The sequence below is a fragment of the Neophocaena asiaeorientalis genome, unplaced genomic scaffold (assembly GCF_003031525.2).
Source record: "Neophocaena asiaeorientalis asiaeorientalis breed wild unplaced genomic scaffold, Neophocaena_asiaeorientalis_V1.1 scaffold327, whole genome shotgun sequence".
Taxonomy (NCBI): Eukaryota; Metazoa; Chordata; class Mammalia; order Artiodactyla; family Phocoenidae; genus Neophocaena; species Neophocaena asiaeorientalis.
This window is the reverse complement of record NW_020174560.1, coordinates 3882026-3899145: the sequence shown is the minus strand read 5'-3', so window position 1 is coordinate 3899145 and position 17120 is coordinate 3882026. Positions and strand designations below refer to the sequence as shown.

Here is a 17120-nt window from a genome sequence, read left to right as displayed (position 1 = left end):
CCCCCCCCCAGCACACAAACACACACGCGCACACACACACACACACACACACACACCCTTCCCTCCCTCCCTGAAGGGGAAGGGAGGAGGCCGGTCGCTGTCACCAGCCGCGGCCCAGAGAAAGGAGGGCGCCGGGCCGCTGGATAGCGCGGTCCGCTCGGCCACGGCGCGCCGGGCCCGGGCCCGCACCGTGGGGTGAGGGGGGTCCCCGGGTTCTGCTCACTTCCCTCCCACTTCATCCATCTTTTCGCTCGCTCTCCGTTCTTTTCACCTCCCTGTCTTCTTTTTGTGTGTATATGTTGACTTTCTGACAAGCCCCCCCGCTCGAGTCCCCGCGAATAGCGGGTATCCTTGGGCTCCCCGCCACTCCCCCTTCCCGCCGCCCCCCTCATGTTTACCCAGTTGGGGGGTGCTGTAAACGTGTATCCCCTCCCCAAACTTTTTCGTTGGATTTACGTGTTTTCATTCCCAAGCCAGTGCCGAGCCTTGGCAGCTGACACCCTCTCCCTCTGTCCAGCTCTACCGCCGTCCCATTCAGCCCGGGGAATCCCCCGGCCGGGGGTGGGGGGGGGCGGGGGCCCGGGACTCCGGGAGGCCCCACCTTCTGCTGGGGCGCGTTTCTCTCTCGTCCCACCTTTAGCGTTTCCTCCAACCAAGTGGGGGAGACGGCCAGTGGAGAGAGCAAACAAAGTCCGCTTACGGAGCCCCCAGATGAGTCATTCGTGGGGTGTTGGTCTTCACTTCTTGCAAGAAACTTGAAGGTGACTGTAGCCGATGCGTTGGCAACCTTCTTGCCCGCCCATCTGAGGTGGGGACCCCTATTTGGAAGACCTAGAACTTATTTTTTCCCCGCTTCGTTTCTGTTTGAAAACGAAGCACTTAATGGGCAGTAGTAATGAGCTCACGGGGAAACTTAGGAACCGGAGGTTAGGAAGCTCGTCACTTTAAGTGCGTTCTTCCCGCCTCTCTGAGTTATTTTCCTTCTTTGAATAACTTCGTGAAATCCCAAATGCGTAGCTTGGGCGCTTGAGACCTTTTGGAACTAACCAGGAATGGATACAGAATTTTCAAAAAAAATCCTCCCAGCCACTGGACCCATCCCAGTGGAGTTAATATAAGGAACTGAATAATTCAAACAGTGCCTACTGTGTAGAGGTGGTTTATTGTTTTAAGACGTATTCTTTGGAATGTGAGTAATTTGATTTTTAAGTAATTGAAATATATTCGGGCTTCTTAAAATTGAACATACCCAAAGTTACGGAATTCACTAACTTGGCCCTTATTGTGATCTTGTATTGTTTTAACAAGTGCTTTGATGAGCTTGATAATGTGATAAGTCAACTTAAAAATGCATTGGAAAAAAATGATACATAACTAGCTTGCATCCAGGTTGGTGTAAAGGTGGCAAATGCCCTCTCTAGAAAAAGCTTTCAAATGGTCATTTTAAAATATGGGATTAATGGGCCACTGCAGTGATTTTTCACATGAGGAATGATTTAGATTTACCATATTAAACGTGCTCTCAATGGAGATTGAAAAAAAACGAGAGTTCTTTATGTAAAGGAAAACCCCGTAACTAATTTTTGGAAAACTAGTTGAAAAATCTTTTGGAATACTTTTATTATTCTTTTCCTGGGGAAAGCAAATGCCAAGCGTTTAATGATCAACTTTTTAATTAGATTTTATATTATTTAATTTTTTTCAGCTATTAAAATCTTTTTTTCCACCTGATGGAGAAGTGTGAAAGCTAATATTTGATCCTGGGCTTGGCAATGTGTGCAGTGAAAATTGTTGGAAAACTTATAATTTAGAGCCGAGGACAGTTGAATGGGTAAAGAGAATATTTCAGTCTTTTCTCTGGAAAGGTATGAATAGACTTACTCAGTTCCAGTTTTAAGTAATTTTCACTGGGGAAATGGAGAGTTAAACTCTCTCATTTGTTTCCTGGAGCATCCTGTTGAATTTATATTTTAAAACAATTTAATACCTGCTTGCTTTCCAAATAACCTGGTGGAAAGTGAAACCCATATCTGTTAAAGTGTTTGATGGATGATTCTCCTAATAGGACATTCAAGATATGACTCACTGATGCCAGTTTCCTTCAGTACAAAATCTTTTACCCTCTGGCACTGGAGATTTCATGGTGCCGTATCCTACCACCCTGGGTGATGAAATAACATTTCTGTTTTGTTTTTTTGCCAGCCCCAGAAGAGGAAAGCTTGGGCAGGGTTAAAAAAGCCTTGCAGTTGAAAGAGATGGGAGATAAAATTAAAACTTTGGTTTGATGATGCTAGTCAAATAAAAGTCTACCCAGAAGTTGTATATTTTTAAAAATCACTTAACTGAAGGCAGGCCATGGTTGTTATTTTACTCTGTCTCTCCCTCAGAGAACAAGTTGGGGAAACCCAGTTCCCCTCTTAGAAGGCTTCATATAGAAGTGTGGGGATCCTAGGAATCCTCAGAGAGTGATTCCCGTAGTGGGCGAGGCATTCTACAGCATTTCACCCGAGAAGCAGGGACCTGGTGTGACCCTCCTGTGAGAGTGAGCTTCAGCAATGCTGTAAAAATACTTTATGTTGCCACAGACATCTGAATTGGTAAAATGGCAGTAAGTGCTTTTAGTACTCCATCGAACTAATGGTTGTTTAGAATTGAAAAATGCCTCTAAACACTATAAGTCTGAACTTTGTCCAGAAGATTTGCTTTCCCTATTATCTGATCTGTTAGCCTTTGAAATTGTATATCTTGAGCTATCTTCAGCTATTAACCGTTTGTATACTGTACGGAAGCTTGGGCATCCTACAGCCAGGTTGGAAAGGGGGTAAGATTAGAGTCCAAATTCTATAAAGTTTTTACTAAAGTCACTTGGGTAGACCCTGACAATTACAGGAGCTCCGTAAATTAAATTAAAAGTGGACTCAGTGTGAGCACTAAGTCCAGAAAGATACTCATAAGTAAGCACACAATTTCTATGAGTACTTCCAGGACTCAAAGGAAGATTCAGTCAAAATAGTTAAATTGAAAGTGGTTAACTCTGGATATGACACCTCCTGATGATTTAGGGAAGTCTGGTTCTAGGCTTAGCTGTTGTGCTGCTATCAAGTAAACATGGAGCTGTGTGTGGTAGGTGTTCTTATTCGTCAAGAGAGGAGCTCGGTGTGAGTGTGTCTGTGTGTCTCCATATTTTTTTACTTAATGGAGTGTAATGTAGAACTTAGATTTAGAGTGAAAAGGGTAAATAAGTGTCTAGAGTGTCTGAGATGATGGGATGGGCCCTTCCTAGGACACTGTATGCTTAAAATATTTGGAACTCTTACCTCTGAGTGCATGTATCCTTTTAGGATGACAAAACTCAAGCATAGGGGCTCGAGCTCACTGTCAAGAGTTTCAAAAATAATGTTGATCAAATACAGCATATTAGGAAGAACTATTTCAGGAATTTTTTTCCATCATTTCGTAAATGTTAATCAGTATAGAGGTATGGAGAATTTTGGAAGAATCAAAACCAAGTGAGTAACTACTCATAAATACCAAGAACCTGACCCACAATGAAATTTTGGTTTCAGTGCAGCTAAAGAAAATTTCCAAACATTGTCCAGCTCCCAGTTTTGGAGTGGAAAAGCACTTTATAACAGCAAATGTCCAATACTTTAACTCGCCCTACCACTGCTAGAAGAAGATGAAAATGAAAGGAATTTAAATTATTTATAGTTTGTTTTTTCTTATTAGTCTGAGTTTAGGGTTTGAACAACTAGTGTTGCTAAAGGATGCAGACTTCTAGTGTAAGATTAAATGAACTGAGAAACAATTGACAGGTGTTTGCTGGGGGCTGCCTTCACAGATGCCTTCCAGGATGATTAATAGCAGATTCCATTTCAACCAAATCTTTTAGTAGAGTTAAGTGGAAACTTTAAAAGTAAACTTAACCACTAGCATATGTATTCAGAGACCTAGATTCCTTGTATTACTTAGCAACAGCCTCTTTCCTCCGTCACTGAGAGTTTGTGATGGAAGGGTAGAGACATCTATTTTCCTAGGTAAAATAGACAAGTAGATGATTACATGTCTATATGTGTATGTGTGAGTGTGTGGCTTGTGGATTACTGCAGTAAGGTACTGTTAAATAGTTAAGTCTGGAGTGTAATTTTTTTGACAAGTTATTTAAACTTGGTCTCAGCACTGACAGACTAATGCAGACTCATTTCATCAGCTGGTATGTCCCTTATGAACCAGGGTGGTGTGTAGTTTAGTCAGCTGTTTGAAAGCAAGATCACTGTCAGCAGCCTACTCGCAAAAGTTTTGTGTCTGTGCAGTGATTTTAATGCTTTGCATTGGGAGCTCTGAGAGTAGCTAGGTGGTTGCTGGATCTCTGCTGCGGAGAGTAGCTTATAGGCTCCTTGATTGTTTCTTCTGGTCTCTATTGTCTGAAGCATGTTGAATTTTGAAGGTCATTGTGAGAGGCTGAATTTCTGAAGTGCAAATGTTTGGTTTTAGGCCCACGAAGCCTCCCATCACCAACAGCAGGCAGCACAGAACAGCTTGCTGCCCCTCCTGAGCTCTGCTGTGGAGCCCCCTGATCAGAAACCATTGCTTCCAATACCAATAACTCAGAAACCTCAGGCTGCTCCAGAAACATTAAAGGATGCCATTGGGATTAAAAAAGAAAAACCCAAAACTTCCTTTGTGTGCACTTACTGCAGTAAAGCTTTCAGGGACAGCTATCACCTGAGGCGCCACGAGTCCTGCCACACAGGCATCAAGTTGGTGTCCCGGCCAAAGAAAACCCCCACCACGGTGGTTCCCCTTATCTCCACCATCGCTGGGGACAGCAGCCGAACTTCGTTGGTCTCAACCATTGCAGGCATCTTGTCAACAGTCACTACATCTTCCTCGGGCACCAACCCCAGCAGCAGTGCCAGCACCACAGCTATGCCCGTGACGCAGTCTGTCAAGAAACCCAGTAAGCCTGTCAAGAAGAACCATGCTTGTGAGATGTGTGGGAAGGCCTTCCGAGATGTGTACCACCTCAATCGGCACAAGCTCTCCCATTCGGACGAAAAGCCCTTCGAGTGTCCTATTTGTAATCAGCGCTTCAAGAGGAAGGACCGGATGACTTACCATGTGAGGTCTCACGAAGGAGGCATCACCAAACCCTATACTTGCAGTGTTTGTGGGAAAGGCTTCTCGAGGTACTGCATTTTGCTTTGCTTTTTTTTTCATTATGGTATCAATACGATCTCTGCGTGATCTAGAAGGTTTATGTGAGAATAGATATTTGCAGGCCTGTGTTATTAGAGGAGATTGGTGACAGATAAAGTATTACACCTCCAGGTCTAATTCCAGTTTTGGTGTGGCTGACAAGTCGTGACATAGTGATTAACTTATTATTTCATTTAAGAAGTGCCTTGGTGGACTCAGGCCTTCTTTCGGCACATCAGTACTTCTTATCACTGCGAAACCATTCGTTTTCAATTCATTTGGGTGGCTGGACATGAGATTCACTGCACAAACCAAAGAAACGTATCCTGGAAGTTGGGATGACCTTGGAATCTCTTAAAACTTTTAAGAGAACGTTTTTTTCCATTTTTCTGTGGTTACTAACATTTCACTAATTTTCATTTTTAAAGGCTTTTAAAGTTAATGTAGTAGCAGTTGTCTCTGGCAAGTGTTAGGACTAAACTTTGGGTATTTTGTAATTGTAAAGAATCAAGACCTAATACGATTTGATGTTGACTAGGAAAGAAAATTAACAGGTATAAAGGACTAAGACTTTTGTTTATGGTAAGAGAGGTAAGGAGGCTTGCACTGGGGGGTGGGGGAGTTGGTAATTCTGCTGTCTTTCTTTAAAATGTCCCCCACCCATGTCTGCCAAGCATGTAAACATCACAGTAAGTAGCATTTCTCTATGTGTGTTCCATTACATCTTCTGTTGAAACTCTCTCTTTCACAGGCCTGACCACTTAAGCTGTCACGTAAAACATGTCCATTCAACAGAAAGACCCTTCAAATGCCAAGTAAGAGTTAAAATGACTTATCCTTAGTGTAGCACTTAATGCACATTATCCAGAAGGTCTGAGCCAGTCAAGTCTCACCTTTCTTGAATAGTCGTAAAATCACTGACTTGAGTAAATGTGGTCCATTTGAATTCTGGTTTTATAAAATATAAATGACAGCTTCTATTTCTGTGAGGCAAGATCATTTAAAAATGTAAATGTTGTTTTTGTTAAGCTACATTTCATTTTCCTTGGGCAACAGTATTTATTGTTATAAGAAAAAAAAATTTATTGTCTTGCAAAGGTCGTTTATTTGAAAAGAATAAATGAATGAAGTGTTTTAAATTAACTTCTGGGCTGATGATTGAGGTTGTTTTAACCATAATCTAAGAAAATATGAATTTTCTCCCAAATGTTACCACTTACTGGATTTTTGTCTGCTATCGCCAAATTGGAGCATTCTCTAATGACATAAGTTGTGGTAATGAAGAGGTTAAGAATCTTGCTAAATGAAATGACCGTGTTAGGCGTCAGTAATTCTGGTTTTTTGCTGGAAGTCTTTTTGTGCTCCTTTCAGTTAAATTTTTTTAATGACTGATTTTATTAAGTAAGTGATTCGAATTCTAAGAAAAATCCAATTGGAGGAACGAAGCTAGTGTCATTGAGTGATTACCTGTCATGAGGCCTTGGGCCAGGCTCTTAATCCACCAGTAATTTTGTGAGGTAGGTATTATTTTCATTTTACAGATGAAATAAATTCAGATAGGTTAGCTAACTTGCTGAGTATTACATTGTTTATTGAGTCAGGGAGCTGGATTTAAATCCGGGTTTAACTGACTCTACAGCTCACGTCTTTTCACTACTCTGTTGATGTTTTTTTCTTCCCCTCAAAATGTAAGAGTCTAAAATTCACCAGGTGTTTTATCGTGAGTACAATTCTAGGTAACACATACAGTTAAAATTCAGCTAACTCAGTCTGCTTGCTGACATGAGTAGGGTAATACCTAGAATATAACGTACTTTAAAATGAGTAGAACAGGATAGTCTATATTTAAAAAAAGTTTTCCTCCCTCATGCAGACGTGCACTGCTGCCTTTGCCACCAAAGACAGACTGCGGACACACATGGTACGCCACGAAGGCAAGGTATCCTGTAACATCTGTGGGAAGCTCCTGAGCGCAGCATACATCACCAGCCACTTAAAGACACACGGGCAGAGCCAAAGTATCAACTGTAATACATGTAAACAAGGCATCAGTAAAAGTAGGTGACACTTCAAATTGTATTTCCTTTTTTTTTTTTGCCATACGCGGGCCTCTCACTGTCGTGGCCTCTCCCGTTGCGGAGCACAGGCTCCGGACGCACAGGCTCAGCGGCCATGGCTCAAGGGCCCAGCCGCTCCGCGGCATGTGGGACCTTCCCGGACGGGGGCACGAGCCCATGTCCCCTGCATCAGCAGGCGGACTCTCAACCAGTGCGCCACCAGGGAAGCCCAAATTGTATTTCTTTTGCGTTTCAGATTGATGGAATCTAGATTTTTTTTTTTATAATATATTGAAGATATTTTCACCTGTGTTCTCAGGACTATATTAATGTTCACCTTACTTGTTTCCTCCTGTTGCTAAAGTATGCAAACACGCGTCAATGGACGGTGTATATTAGTGTTGGAAATACACTTTACGTACGTGTATACAGGCAACAATGATAAACTCTCCACTTATTTTGCTTTTAATCCTGTACTGTCTACTAATAACATCCATGTTAGAAGAGCACAATTTCCTTGCAGCTATTTTTCAATGTGTCCCTTCTTCTATGGGGTTTGAATAAAAAGCTTTAGTGTGTTAGGATTGTGGTAGCAGAAGCCATACTAGGAAGCTGCATCTTATGCCAGGCAATCTTAACTGATGTTATTTAATGTTAGGAAGATTCTCAGGCACGAGTGCCCCCTAACTCCTGATAGTATTAATAACATGTCCTTCATAACCTAAAGATAAAAGCAGTGTTACATAATTTTACTTCTCAAACCCAAATCTATAGAGAAAAGGGATAGCGTACCCATTTGAATGTTTAAATGCTTTGCTTACCTTAAATTCAGAGTTGAAAAGATAGAATATTCCAGGGACTTGTGGATAAAATTCAATACTTGCATTTACCCAGGCTTTTTTCTAAGATCTCCCTAACCACCAGAAGAAAGTGTTTTCCTAATTCTGTATTCTATTATATATGTACTTCATGCAGCAGAAACATCAGATTCTCAGAATAGGTGGCCAAAAGTGAATGGGAAAGAATGGTTAATGTGTTTCAATCTCATTCGTTTTTGCTTCTTTGTAAGTACATTGGGTTTATTATCTAGCACGTCAAACTTTGTTAACTTTACAGAAATTTACTTTTAATGTACATCGTTGTGGTCAGGTAACTAACTATGTTACATATTTTGATGAGCATTAATTATTCCATGCTAATATTACCCAAGTTCCATTCTAAAAGATACTTGCTTTTTAATGTAGCAAAGAATTCTTTTATGTTGGTTTTCCCTAGCTCTCTGGAGTTTTAAAATTTATCTATTTTGACCAGTAGAGACACAGCAGCACAAAAGATGTACTATAGTAAAAAACTATCAGGTCAAATGATAAAGATCATAGAGGCATGAGGAGTCAAAGTATCTAAGTTCGGATTTTGAAAAAATAGCCACACTCTTTCCAGGTAAATACAGCGTTTCTGTCTTTGTCTTTGGAGCAGCGTGCATGAGTGAAGAGACCAGCAGCCAGAAGCAGCAGCAGCAGCAGCAGCAGCATGTGACGAGCTGGCCAGGGAAGCAGGTAGAGACACTGAGACTGTGGGAAGAAGCTGTCAAAGCAAGAAAGAAAGGTAAGATGAGGCATCCAGTGCTCACAGCGTGGCCAGTGTTTTCATCTGGTATGCCAAGTAACAAAGTAAAGCTGCCACAGCTTAGAGAATTCAGCTTTATGGAAACACTTTAAGGAGATACTGTGTGCTAGGAAATACCTGGTAAAGTTACTAGCAACAGAGCTTCCAAGCTTCCAAGTAAGTTTTTTTTACTAGGAAATAAAAATTCTTAGTACTTCTTGTCAGGTTCTTTCTTTTGACTTAATTTTGTTACACATTTGTAGCCAAATTTGGTCCTTTGCTGTGTACGCTCAGAGTTCCTTTTTATGTTCATTTTAATGTCAACCTCCGTGCATTAAAGGCTCCTTTTTGTGTTTCTAAAATAGTCCCACTCTTAAAGGTAGATGAAATATCCTTATGTGTACATAAGTTCATTTTCTTACAACTGTGTTATTTTCTGCTCTTTAGTGTTCTTTCTGAATTGTATTATTTATTACATATTTCAGACTCTATAATGCTGATGTCTTTTTTCTCAGTCTCACCCTTAATCTCATTCAGCCTGTCACTGGGGCTGGCATTAGCTTAACATGTATGTACTTCAGTTGTTAGTGACTTTGCTGTAATTGTTACTAAAACTGGGCATGGTTTGCTTTTCTCTCATATATATCTTATAAAGAAGCGGTTGGAGTGTCAGTTTTCAGCACAGTTTTTTAACTTAGTAGTTGTAGCTTTGGCTTCTGGACGACTGTGCAGCCATTTCAGTTCAATCATTTTGTCAGTGTATCATCATCAGCCACAGGACAGATTCCTAAATTCCGTTTTGCCTTCCCCACCCTTGTCATGCCTTACTGTTTTATTTTAAATTCATAAGGAATCCGCTGCATGTAAGCTCTGCTGTAATTCCTTTGCTGTGTAGTTTCTTCCATCCTTTGCGTTCATGTAGTGCAGCTGTTCCCTTCCTCAGATCCCTTCTAAACATCCTGTACTTGGAAAAAGATAAAAGGAATAGCTTTTCCATATATCTACTGGCACTGGAGGAAAGAATGCAGCAGTTCAGATAGGCTTTCCACTTTGCCTCAGGTGCTGCTTATTCCTATCTTCCAAATGAATATTTGTCATTATTTTGATTAAATATTTTGTGATAAAGAGAAGGGATGGAGAATGGCGGGTAGGGGAGAAAAATTTATATGTGTGTATGTGCCGTGATAATTGCATAGTGGGTTGAAAGCATATTACGAAGGATGCTTTGCTCAGAGAAGAAGTAAAAGTGTTTAAGTTACAGAAAGGGATAGGGTTAGATTAAAAAGAAAATGAAGGGGAGGTGGGGAGTTGGCACACCCACCAAGCAAGTGAAAGCTTATTTGGTGAAAACAGGAGGAGAATATTTTTAGCACGCTACCATCACCTCAAAAGTGAGTCGGTTTTCTCCCTCATTCTTTTCTTCTGCACTCTTCTGTTTGGTATTGTATTTCAGTGTGCTTGCACAATAAGACTCAGTTGTTTAGCTCATCTTCTGATCTGCGTGAAACAAAATGCTATTGTATTCCCATTTGTTGCATGAATCTCTTTGGAGACGACCACTGATGTTAGAAACTTCTGTGTTCATGTTAGTAAATGTCACGTCTGGGGGGAGAAGAGACTCCTGACCTGAAAACCTGAACTTGAATCAGCATGTCCCTTTTAAATATTGGGCGTAAATAAGGTAATATAAGTTTCCAAACCTGGATGACAATGAGATCATCATCTCAGCAGCTTTTTAGATAGATAGATATCCAGGTTCCATCTAAATCTCACAATTGAATTTCCTGGGAAGCAGTTGTTTTCAAAAAACCTCCCTAGGTAAATGATTTTGATCATCAGCCAGGTTTGGGAATCCCTGATATAGAGTATGAAGCAATGCCAAGGTTACATGCTCATCAAGGAAGGGCTGATCATTGACTCAAGGGTCCACCTGAGGTGATTTGACCATGCGTGGCCTGCGGGCAGACGTCCATCTTTAGTCTCAAATGCATTTCTCCGTTTTGACAGCCAAGTCACAGCCAGCACCCCCATCTGTCTTCTTACTGCACTTTTCTGACACACCAGCAGGTGGTGCTGAATTTTGTTGAGGGGTGGTGTAAGGGGTGTCACCTGTGAGGGAAGTTTTCCTTAAGAAGTGCCCAGGCTTTGCTGATAACAAGGACCACGGTCCCCCAGCTCACTGCAGGGTCTCCTAGCCTGGCTAGTCCCCCTTGGTACGGCTGGTGGTGTGTGGAATACGTACAGTTAAATGACACCAGGCATAAAGTAGGTGATTATGTTAGCCTCAGAAAGAGAAGAAGAAACGGGAGCGGGGAGGAGAACATAAACCTACTGAGGGATACTTGTTCATTCTAAACAGCGTTAAGAAACAACCAGAAACAACAGGATTATTTAACTAAAATGATTTTTCTAAGACTGAAATAAACAGATGATATTAAAACAACTTGTTTATCCATCCCTACTTAATGGAGTTTTAAAACCTTAACAGAACGTGGCTTCACCTCTGAGAAGGCTTTAGAGTACATAGCATCGAGGACACACACCTCTCTCTGCTAGTTACAGTGTGCCTTGTGAGAAGATTTTTCTGATTATCTGTTACTGTGTAACCATCTGCCCAGCTCTGTGTAAACAAGCTCTTCCAGCCTGGCCTGTGGGTGCTTGGTTCTTCCCGGGAAAGTCTTTAGAATTCAGAGGAACTACATGGAAGTGGTAGTGAGAATACTTAGCCCTACTTGATATCTCTGCCCCCCAGAGTGCCTTGCAGAAATTACCTGATCTTCCAGCATCACTGTGAGGTAGGTAAGTAAATCTAAACTCCAAACCAAAAGCACCAAGCCTAAGCCAGTTGCCTCAGTCTTGTGAAAGGCACAGCATTAGAAGAGATCTGCTCTCATGCTGGGATTCCTGGCCCCCAGTCTTGTGCTCAGAAGGATCCTCCCTTCCTGTTGACCACAGGGTAGAAAACTATAATTTAATTTATTAAATGTTTGTCCTTTTTAATTAAAAGAAGTTGATTCAGAAACTGAATTGTGTTCACTGTTTTGAGAGTCTAAAGGCCCTTTTGTCTTCTTATTTTAGAAGCTGCTAACCTGTGCCAAACCTCCACGGCTGCTACGACACCTGTGACTCTCACTACTCCATTCAATATAACGTCCTCTGTGTCGTCTGGGACTATGTCAAACCCAGTCACAGTGGCCGCTGCAATGAGCATGAGAAGTCCAGTAAATGTTTCAAGTGCAGTTAACATAACCAGCCCGATGAACATAGGGCACCCCGTGACTATAACCAGTCCATTGTCCATGACCTCTCCTTTAACACTCACTACCCCAGTCAACCTCCCCACCCCCGTCACTGCCCCAGTGAATATAGCACACCCTGTCACGATCACGTCTCCAATGAACCTGCCCACGCCTATGACGTTAGCTGCCCCTCTCAATATAGCAATGAGGCCTGTAGAGAGCATGCCTTTCTTACCCCAAGCTTTGCCTACATCACCACCTTGGTAAACAGTATTATAAAATCAAAATATGGGTTCAAGTAAATATTTACCAGCAACTTACTTTTAGTTTATTAAAGCAAAAAGTAAACCATGAAATTGGGAGATTTATTACATTAGTTAATAATAGTGTAGTAGCATTATTCTCCAATTTGGCTGGGATTGTTCAAAGTAGGGTGTGTATGTCACTTATCACTGGACCACTTTAGTTTAATCAGAAATTCCTTTTAGCTGACAGCATTGCTTAAACAGGATAGTAGTTGGCAAGATGAAAGCCGGAATTAAAACCAATCATGAAAAAGCGAAACCCATTTCAAAATTAAAAAGCAGCATTACTGTTTTTGATCCCAAGAAATCATTTTATTCTGAACACTAGCAGAACTCTTCTCCCCATATATACAAGGTGGATGGCTGATTTTAACCTGAAGTTCTAAATCCAGGGATTGAGAGCTAGTGTAAAATTGTCTGTGTTTATTGTTTTTATGAGTAAATACATGCATTGTCATAATAAAATGCATTTCAGAGAATATGCATTTTACCTTTGGGAATATGTTAATTTCAGGCAGCATTCCCTATGGGAAAGGTGATACCAGCTCTGATATGCAAAGCATATGATAATTTATCATTCTATCTTCAACATATAATAGGGATTGTGACCTGATATTTGGAGATGTAAATATTGCTCAGCATACTAATCCTGATGGAATATAGCATTGTAGTTGACTTTTTTAAAAAATTTAAAAAAACAAACAAAACATACACATTGTGTTTTGGTGAGAAAAGGCCGCAGCTGACAGAGGAGAAGTCAAGTGTGCGGACAGGCAGACTCCTAACAAACGGAGATCAATGGGACTCCTATTCAGGGGTCAAGGAGTACTTTGGAACAGTTAAAATATATTGCTTTAATTGGAAGACGCTGGAGGCACTGGGATGTGATATGCCCCTCTCTCTCCCAATCAGAGCCTGTTGATATTTCAACAGGGAAAGGTGTGTTAGTTGCTCACTAGAGTTTATGTCTTATATTAAATTGTATACAGTTTTTATTCTAACCACTAACTAGGTAGTATGCCCCTTCAGAACAAGCAGAGTGTATCTTTTCTTTTTAATTTCTCCTTCTGTTTCTTAAGTATTGTGCAGATTTGTTCAACTTTGTAAATATGGACATCACTTTTTTTTCTTTGAGAAAACACTTGTATCAGCTTTGTCGGGTTTTCAGGGAGACAGCTGTCTGCACTCCCTGCAGAAATCCAGCAATGCTTGTGCACGTTAAGACATGTGCTTTTTATTTCTTAGCAGGATGTTTTATCTCTGTACATAGTACAAAGTAGAAACCAAAAGCTAGGGAGACAGATACTCTTTACACCATCATGTCACACATTAATGTTTTTAAAGCATTGTGTTTTGGAAAAAAAGTTACTAAAACCAAGGCGCTGTGATTATTTTTTTTTAAGTTGCAATATGTTTTTGGTTTTTTTTCCTTTTTTTTAATCTTGCAGTTAAGAGAAATGGACATTAGTTGTGTTAATCTTGCAGAATGTTTGCAGGACTGACTATCAAACTGGATGACTTCCATTTATACCCCACTGTGTCAGTTCAAGCATCAAAATACCTTGCATCTGAGGCAGACTTCCTACATCAGGGACAGGTATCTGTGTGTCATTATACAAAACAGTTCGAGGGGGTTGAACTACGTAGTAAAAAAATAAAATAAATAGTACTTAGTGTAAAATAATTTTATAAATGATCTTTTGTACTTTAGGACATTAAATTGTACAACTTTTGTATATATAAAAGCTTAGGAACTTTCTGTTTAGCAGGAAGGCAACACATTCCTACACTTCTAATGTGTATGTTTGTTATAATGTCCATGTAAACATGCCCTATGTTTGTGCCTTTTAATTAGTTTGTCTCAATAAACAAAATGTAGAGAAAAATATGTAGCTATGACTTTGTTACAACTGTTCCTATCCACAGTACCAAAATGGTTTGTTTTTAATATGTAGAGCATTATGTGTGGACTACTGGAAGGACTCGTGTAGGGAAGGCCCATGCGTGGCCCTGCTGAGGTCTGGATTGGGCAGGTCTTGGCCACATTTGGAGGAAGCCAACGTTTCCTGGCATGCAGCCCTAGGACCGGGTTCTGGCTCTGCCCGCTGGGACCTGTCGTCTCTCTCTGGCTGGGCTGGCAATCACAATCCTCCGTGATTGAGATGGCCCCGGCTTCCTCCACAATGGCCCAAGGAGCAGTCCTCAGTGGGGGCAGGTGTGGACCCTACCCCCAGGCTAGAGTGTGGTCGTCAGAACCCTAAAAGTATTAGTTCTTTAAAAAAAAAAAAAAAAAAAAGGATATATACTAGGAATGATTGCTTTATCAATTCATTGTATAATAAACAGGAGTGAGACTTCATTGTATGACTTCAGTTAAAATGATATTTTGTATGCATTCTTTATTCACTTAAGCTTGTCTGCAATAATAAACCCACGTCGTGTCTTCTTTTGGGAGGGAGAGAGTTGGCAGGCTGGGGGTGGCAGTGGGCCACTGAAAGCAGGGGCCGAGTAGGTTGTGTGGTGCAATTCTCCTGTCTTGGAACTGGAATTGAGTTTTGATGCTGATGAACTGATTCAACCAAGTGTTGAAGGCAAGAAGGCCACCGCTCACGAAAAAAGCAGAGAGTTTGTTTTTCTCTTCTGGTTGTAACCTGGTTGAGAGCTTCCCCTTTATCAGATTGGCAGCTAAACAGTTGTATTAGATCATCCTCAAATCTGACATCCAGCCTGTTACGCTCTAGGGCTCGCTGCTTGGCCTACATTTGCCTTTTATTGTGTATCCATTTCCCTCCTAAGGTGTGCTCCTAAATGAAGGTTTCTCTGTAAGCAGATGGATGATTTTTCCTGTCAATACCAGCACTGTATTACATGCAAAAACTGCAGATTTATTTTGACAAATTAAAGTTAACCGGTCACAAACGTTATGATGGATTGCTTAATACCTCAGAAGCTTCACCATTTCACCATGATGATAGAGAAATTTTTGAGCACTGCTTCTCCAGGTGTACACGTCTTGATATTGGGCTGGAGAGAGAGGGAGAGAAATTTTTGAGCACTGCTTCTCCAGGTGTACACGTCTTGATATTGGGCTGGAGAGAGAGGGAAGGACTAATGTCAGGCCGGTTTGACCACCGAGAAGGGAGAGTGGAAATGCACCAGACTGGCTGCAGTAAGAGAAGTAACCTCCTCCAGTCAGCTTGAGTAAAGCCCAGAGCAGGTGGGTTTCAAACATTTCTTTGCATGCTCTAAACCTGGTTTCTTTACTTGAAAAGGGTTTTAGGCTGGGTTGCCTACCCATTTATGTTCAACTAGATTCATCAGATGTCTACTGAGTACCAACAATGTGCCAGGCACTGTTAGGCACTAAAGGGCATACAAAGGTGATTAAGACATGGTTGCTGCCTCCAAGGAGGCTAAGAGGGGTATGACAAGTACCCAAGTGACAGTACCACCAGACAGCAAATCAAGATGGATCTGACACCATTTTTTTAAAAGTTTTGGATACCTACATCTGTTTCATATATAATTGAGGCTTTCCAAACTTCCTCTGATAATTGCTTTAGTCTCTTTATTGACTCAGTGAAAACAGCTGGAGGAAGAGTTCCTTATGTTGCTTTTGTCTGGAATCGGAAGTGTTATTTCACTGAGTTGCTAGTTAACAGTCCTGGCTGTCCAGGTGTTTCCACTCTTCTCAAGGGGCGCTGCTGTTTGGTCCTCTCTGGAGAGACCTGGGTTCGGGATGTAGAGGGCATGGTGGAGGTTTTCCCTTCAGTATCCTCAAGTATCGTTGCACGGAATGGTAATCACTTTCCCCTCCCAGGCTTAATAAATCTGGCCTTCAGTCCTGTACTCTTTCCTCTCTAAAGAGTCTTGTAGCCTGAAAGAATGCCATTTGTCCCCATTTGGGCCTATAAATCTCCCCCACAACTGATCTGACCCTGGCAGATTACTGGATAATCTCCCTGTCTTGTAAAAGTAGGGGCCAGGCAGATCAGTGCGTTATGGTTCACGGCTGAATACTGACTGAGTTTGTGCGTTGATCTAGACTCCAGCTTCTCTTGGCTGCTCACTTTTGGGCAATCAAAGGCCCATGTAGTTCCCAAGGAAGGAATGGAGGGAGGGTCCAGGGCTCTGCTTTGGATCTTCGTGTGATCTAGCCCTCCCCTTGGACCAGCCCATCAGGGGTTGACTAGTTAGCTCTCTTCTTCCCAAGACAGGCACTTGACCCAGATCTTGGCCTTGGACCATGAGGGTCAAGTATTCTTTCCTTTACAAAAACTGCCCTGTCATGGGAAGGGAATGGAGTTTCACACTTCAGATTCTGTATCACCACTGACTTGCATCATAGCTTCAGAAATTGTCTTCATCCCTGATGATCTTTAAGTTGACATCCCACCTTCCCAACTGTTAAATATCTCTTTGAAGAGTACATAGAAGAAGAAGAACTTAAAGTCAGTCTTCTTATTGGAGTGAATCCTTTCTGATGTATATAACTGCCAACGATTCAAGAAGAATTCTCTTGGGTGTTTTGGTAAATTTACATTGTTTATGGAGTTTTCTCAAAGTGAGGTCCACCTGCATTTGGCTGTGTCAGCCCTTTCACCTGAATGTCATTTTTTCCTAAATACACCTATAAAGACCCTGGGCGAGAACTAATATGCTAACGATGGACATTTGAGGACAGCTTTTCATTCTGCCTGTGAGCGATTCCTTTG

General features: G+C 41.4%; 1 protein-coding gene across 6 annotated transcripts in view; it reads left to right on the top strand.

Moving 5' to 3' along the window:
- VEZF1 (vascular endothelial zinc finger 1) overlaps window positions 1-15329 on the top strand; it is a 15831-nt gene extending 502 nt beyond the window's left edge. The window contains exons 1-6 of one of the 6 annotated variants that reach the window (XM_024757563.1): window positions 2203-2608; window positions 4495-5189; window positions 5951-6014; window positions 7055-7256; window positions 8730-8861; window positions 11940-15329. In XM_024757563.1, coding sequence (XP_024613331.1) covers window positions 2603-2608; window positions 4495-5189; window positions 5951-6014; window positions 7055-7256; window positions 8730-8861; window positions 11940-12367 — 1527 coding nt within the window. In that variant the 5' untranslated portion in view covers window positions 2203-2602 and the 3' untranslated portion in view covers window positions 12368-15329. Of the gene's footprint in view, window positions 1-2202; window positions 2609-4494; window positions 5190-5950; window positions 6015-7054; window positions 7257-8729; window positions 8862-11939 lie in introns of those variants that run through there. The other 5 variants (XM_024757564.1, XM_024757558.1, XM_024757560.1 and 2 more) reach the window with 5 other exon arrangements.
- Window positions 15330-17120: the final 1791 nt, after the last annotated feature.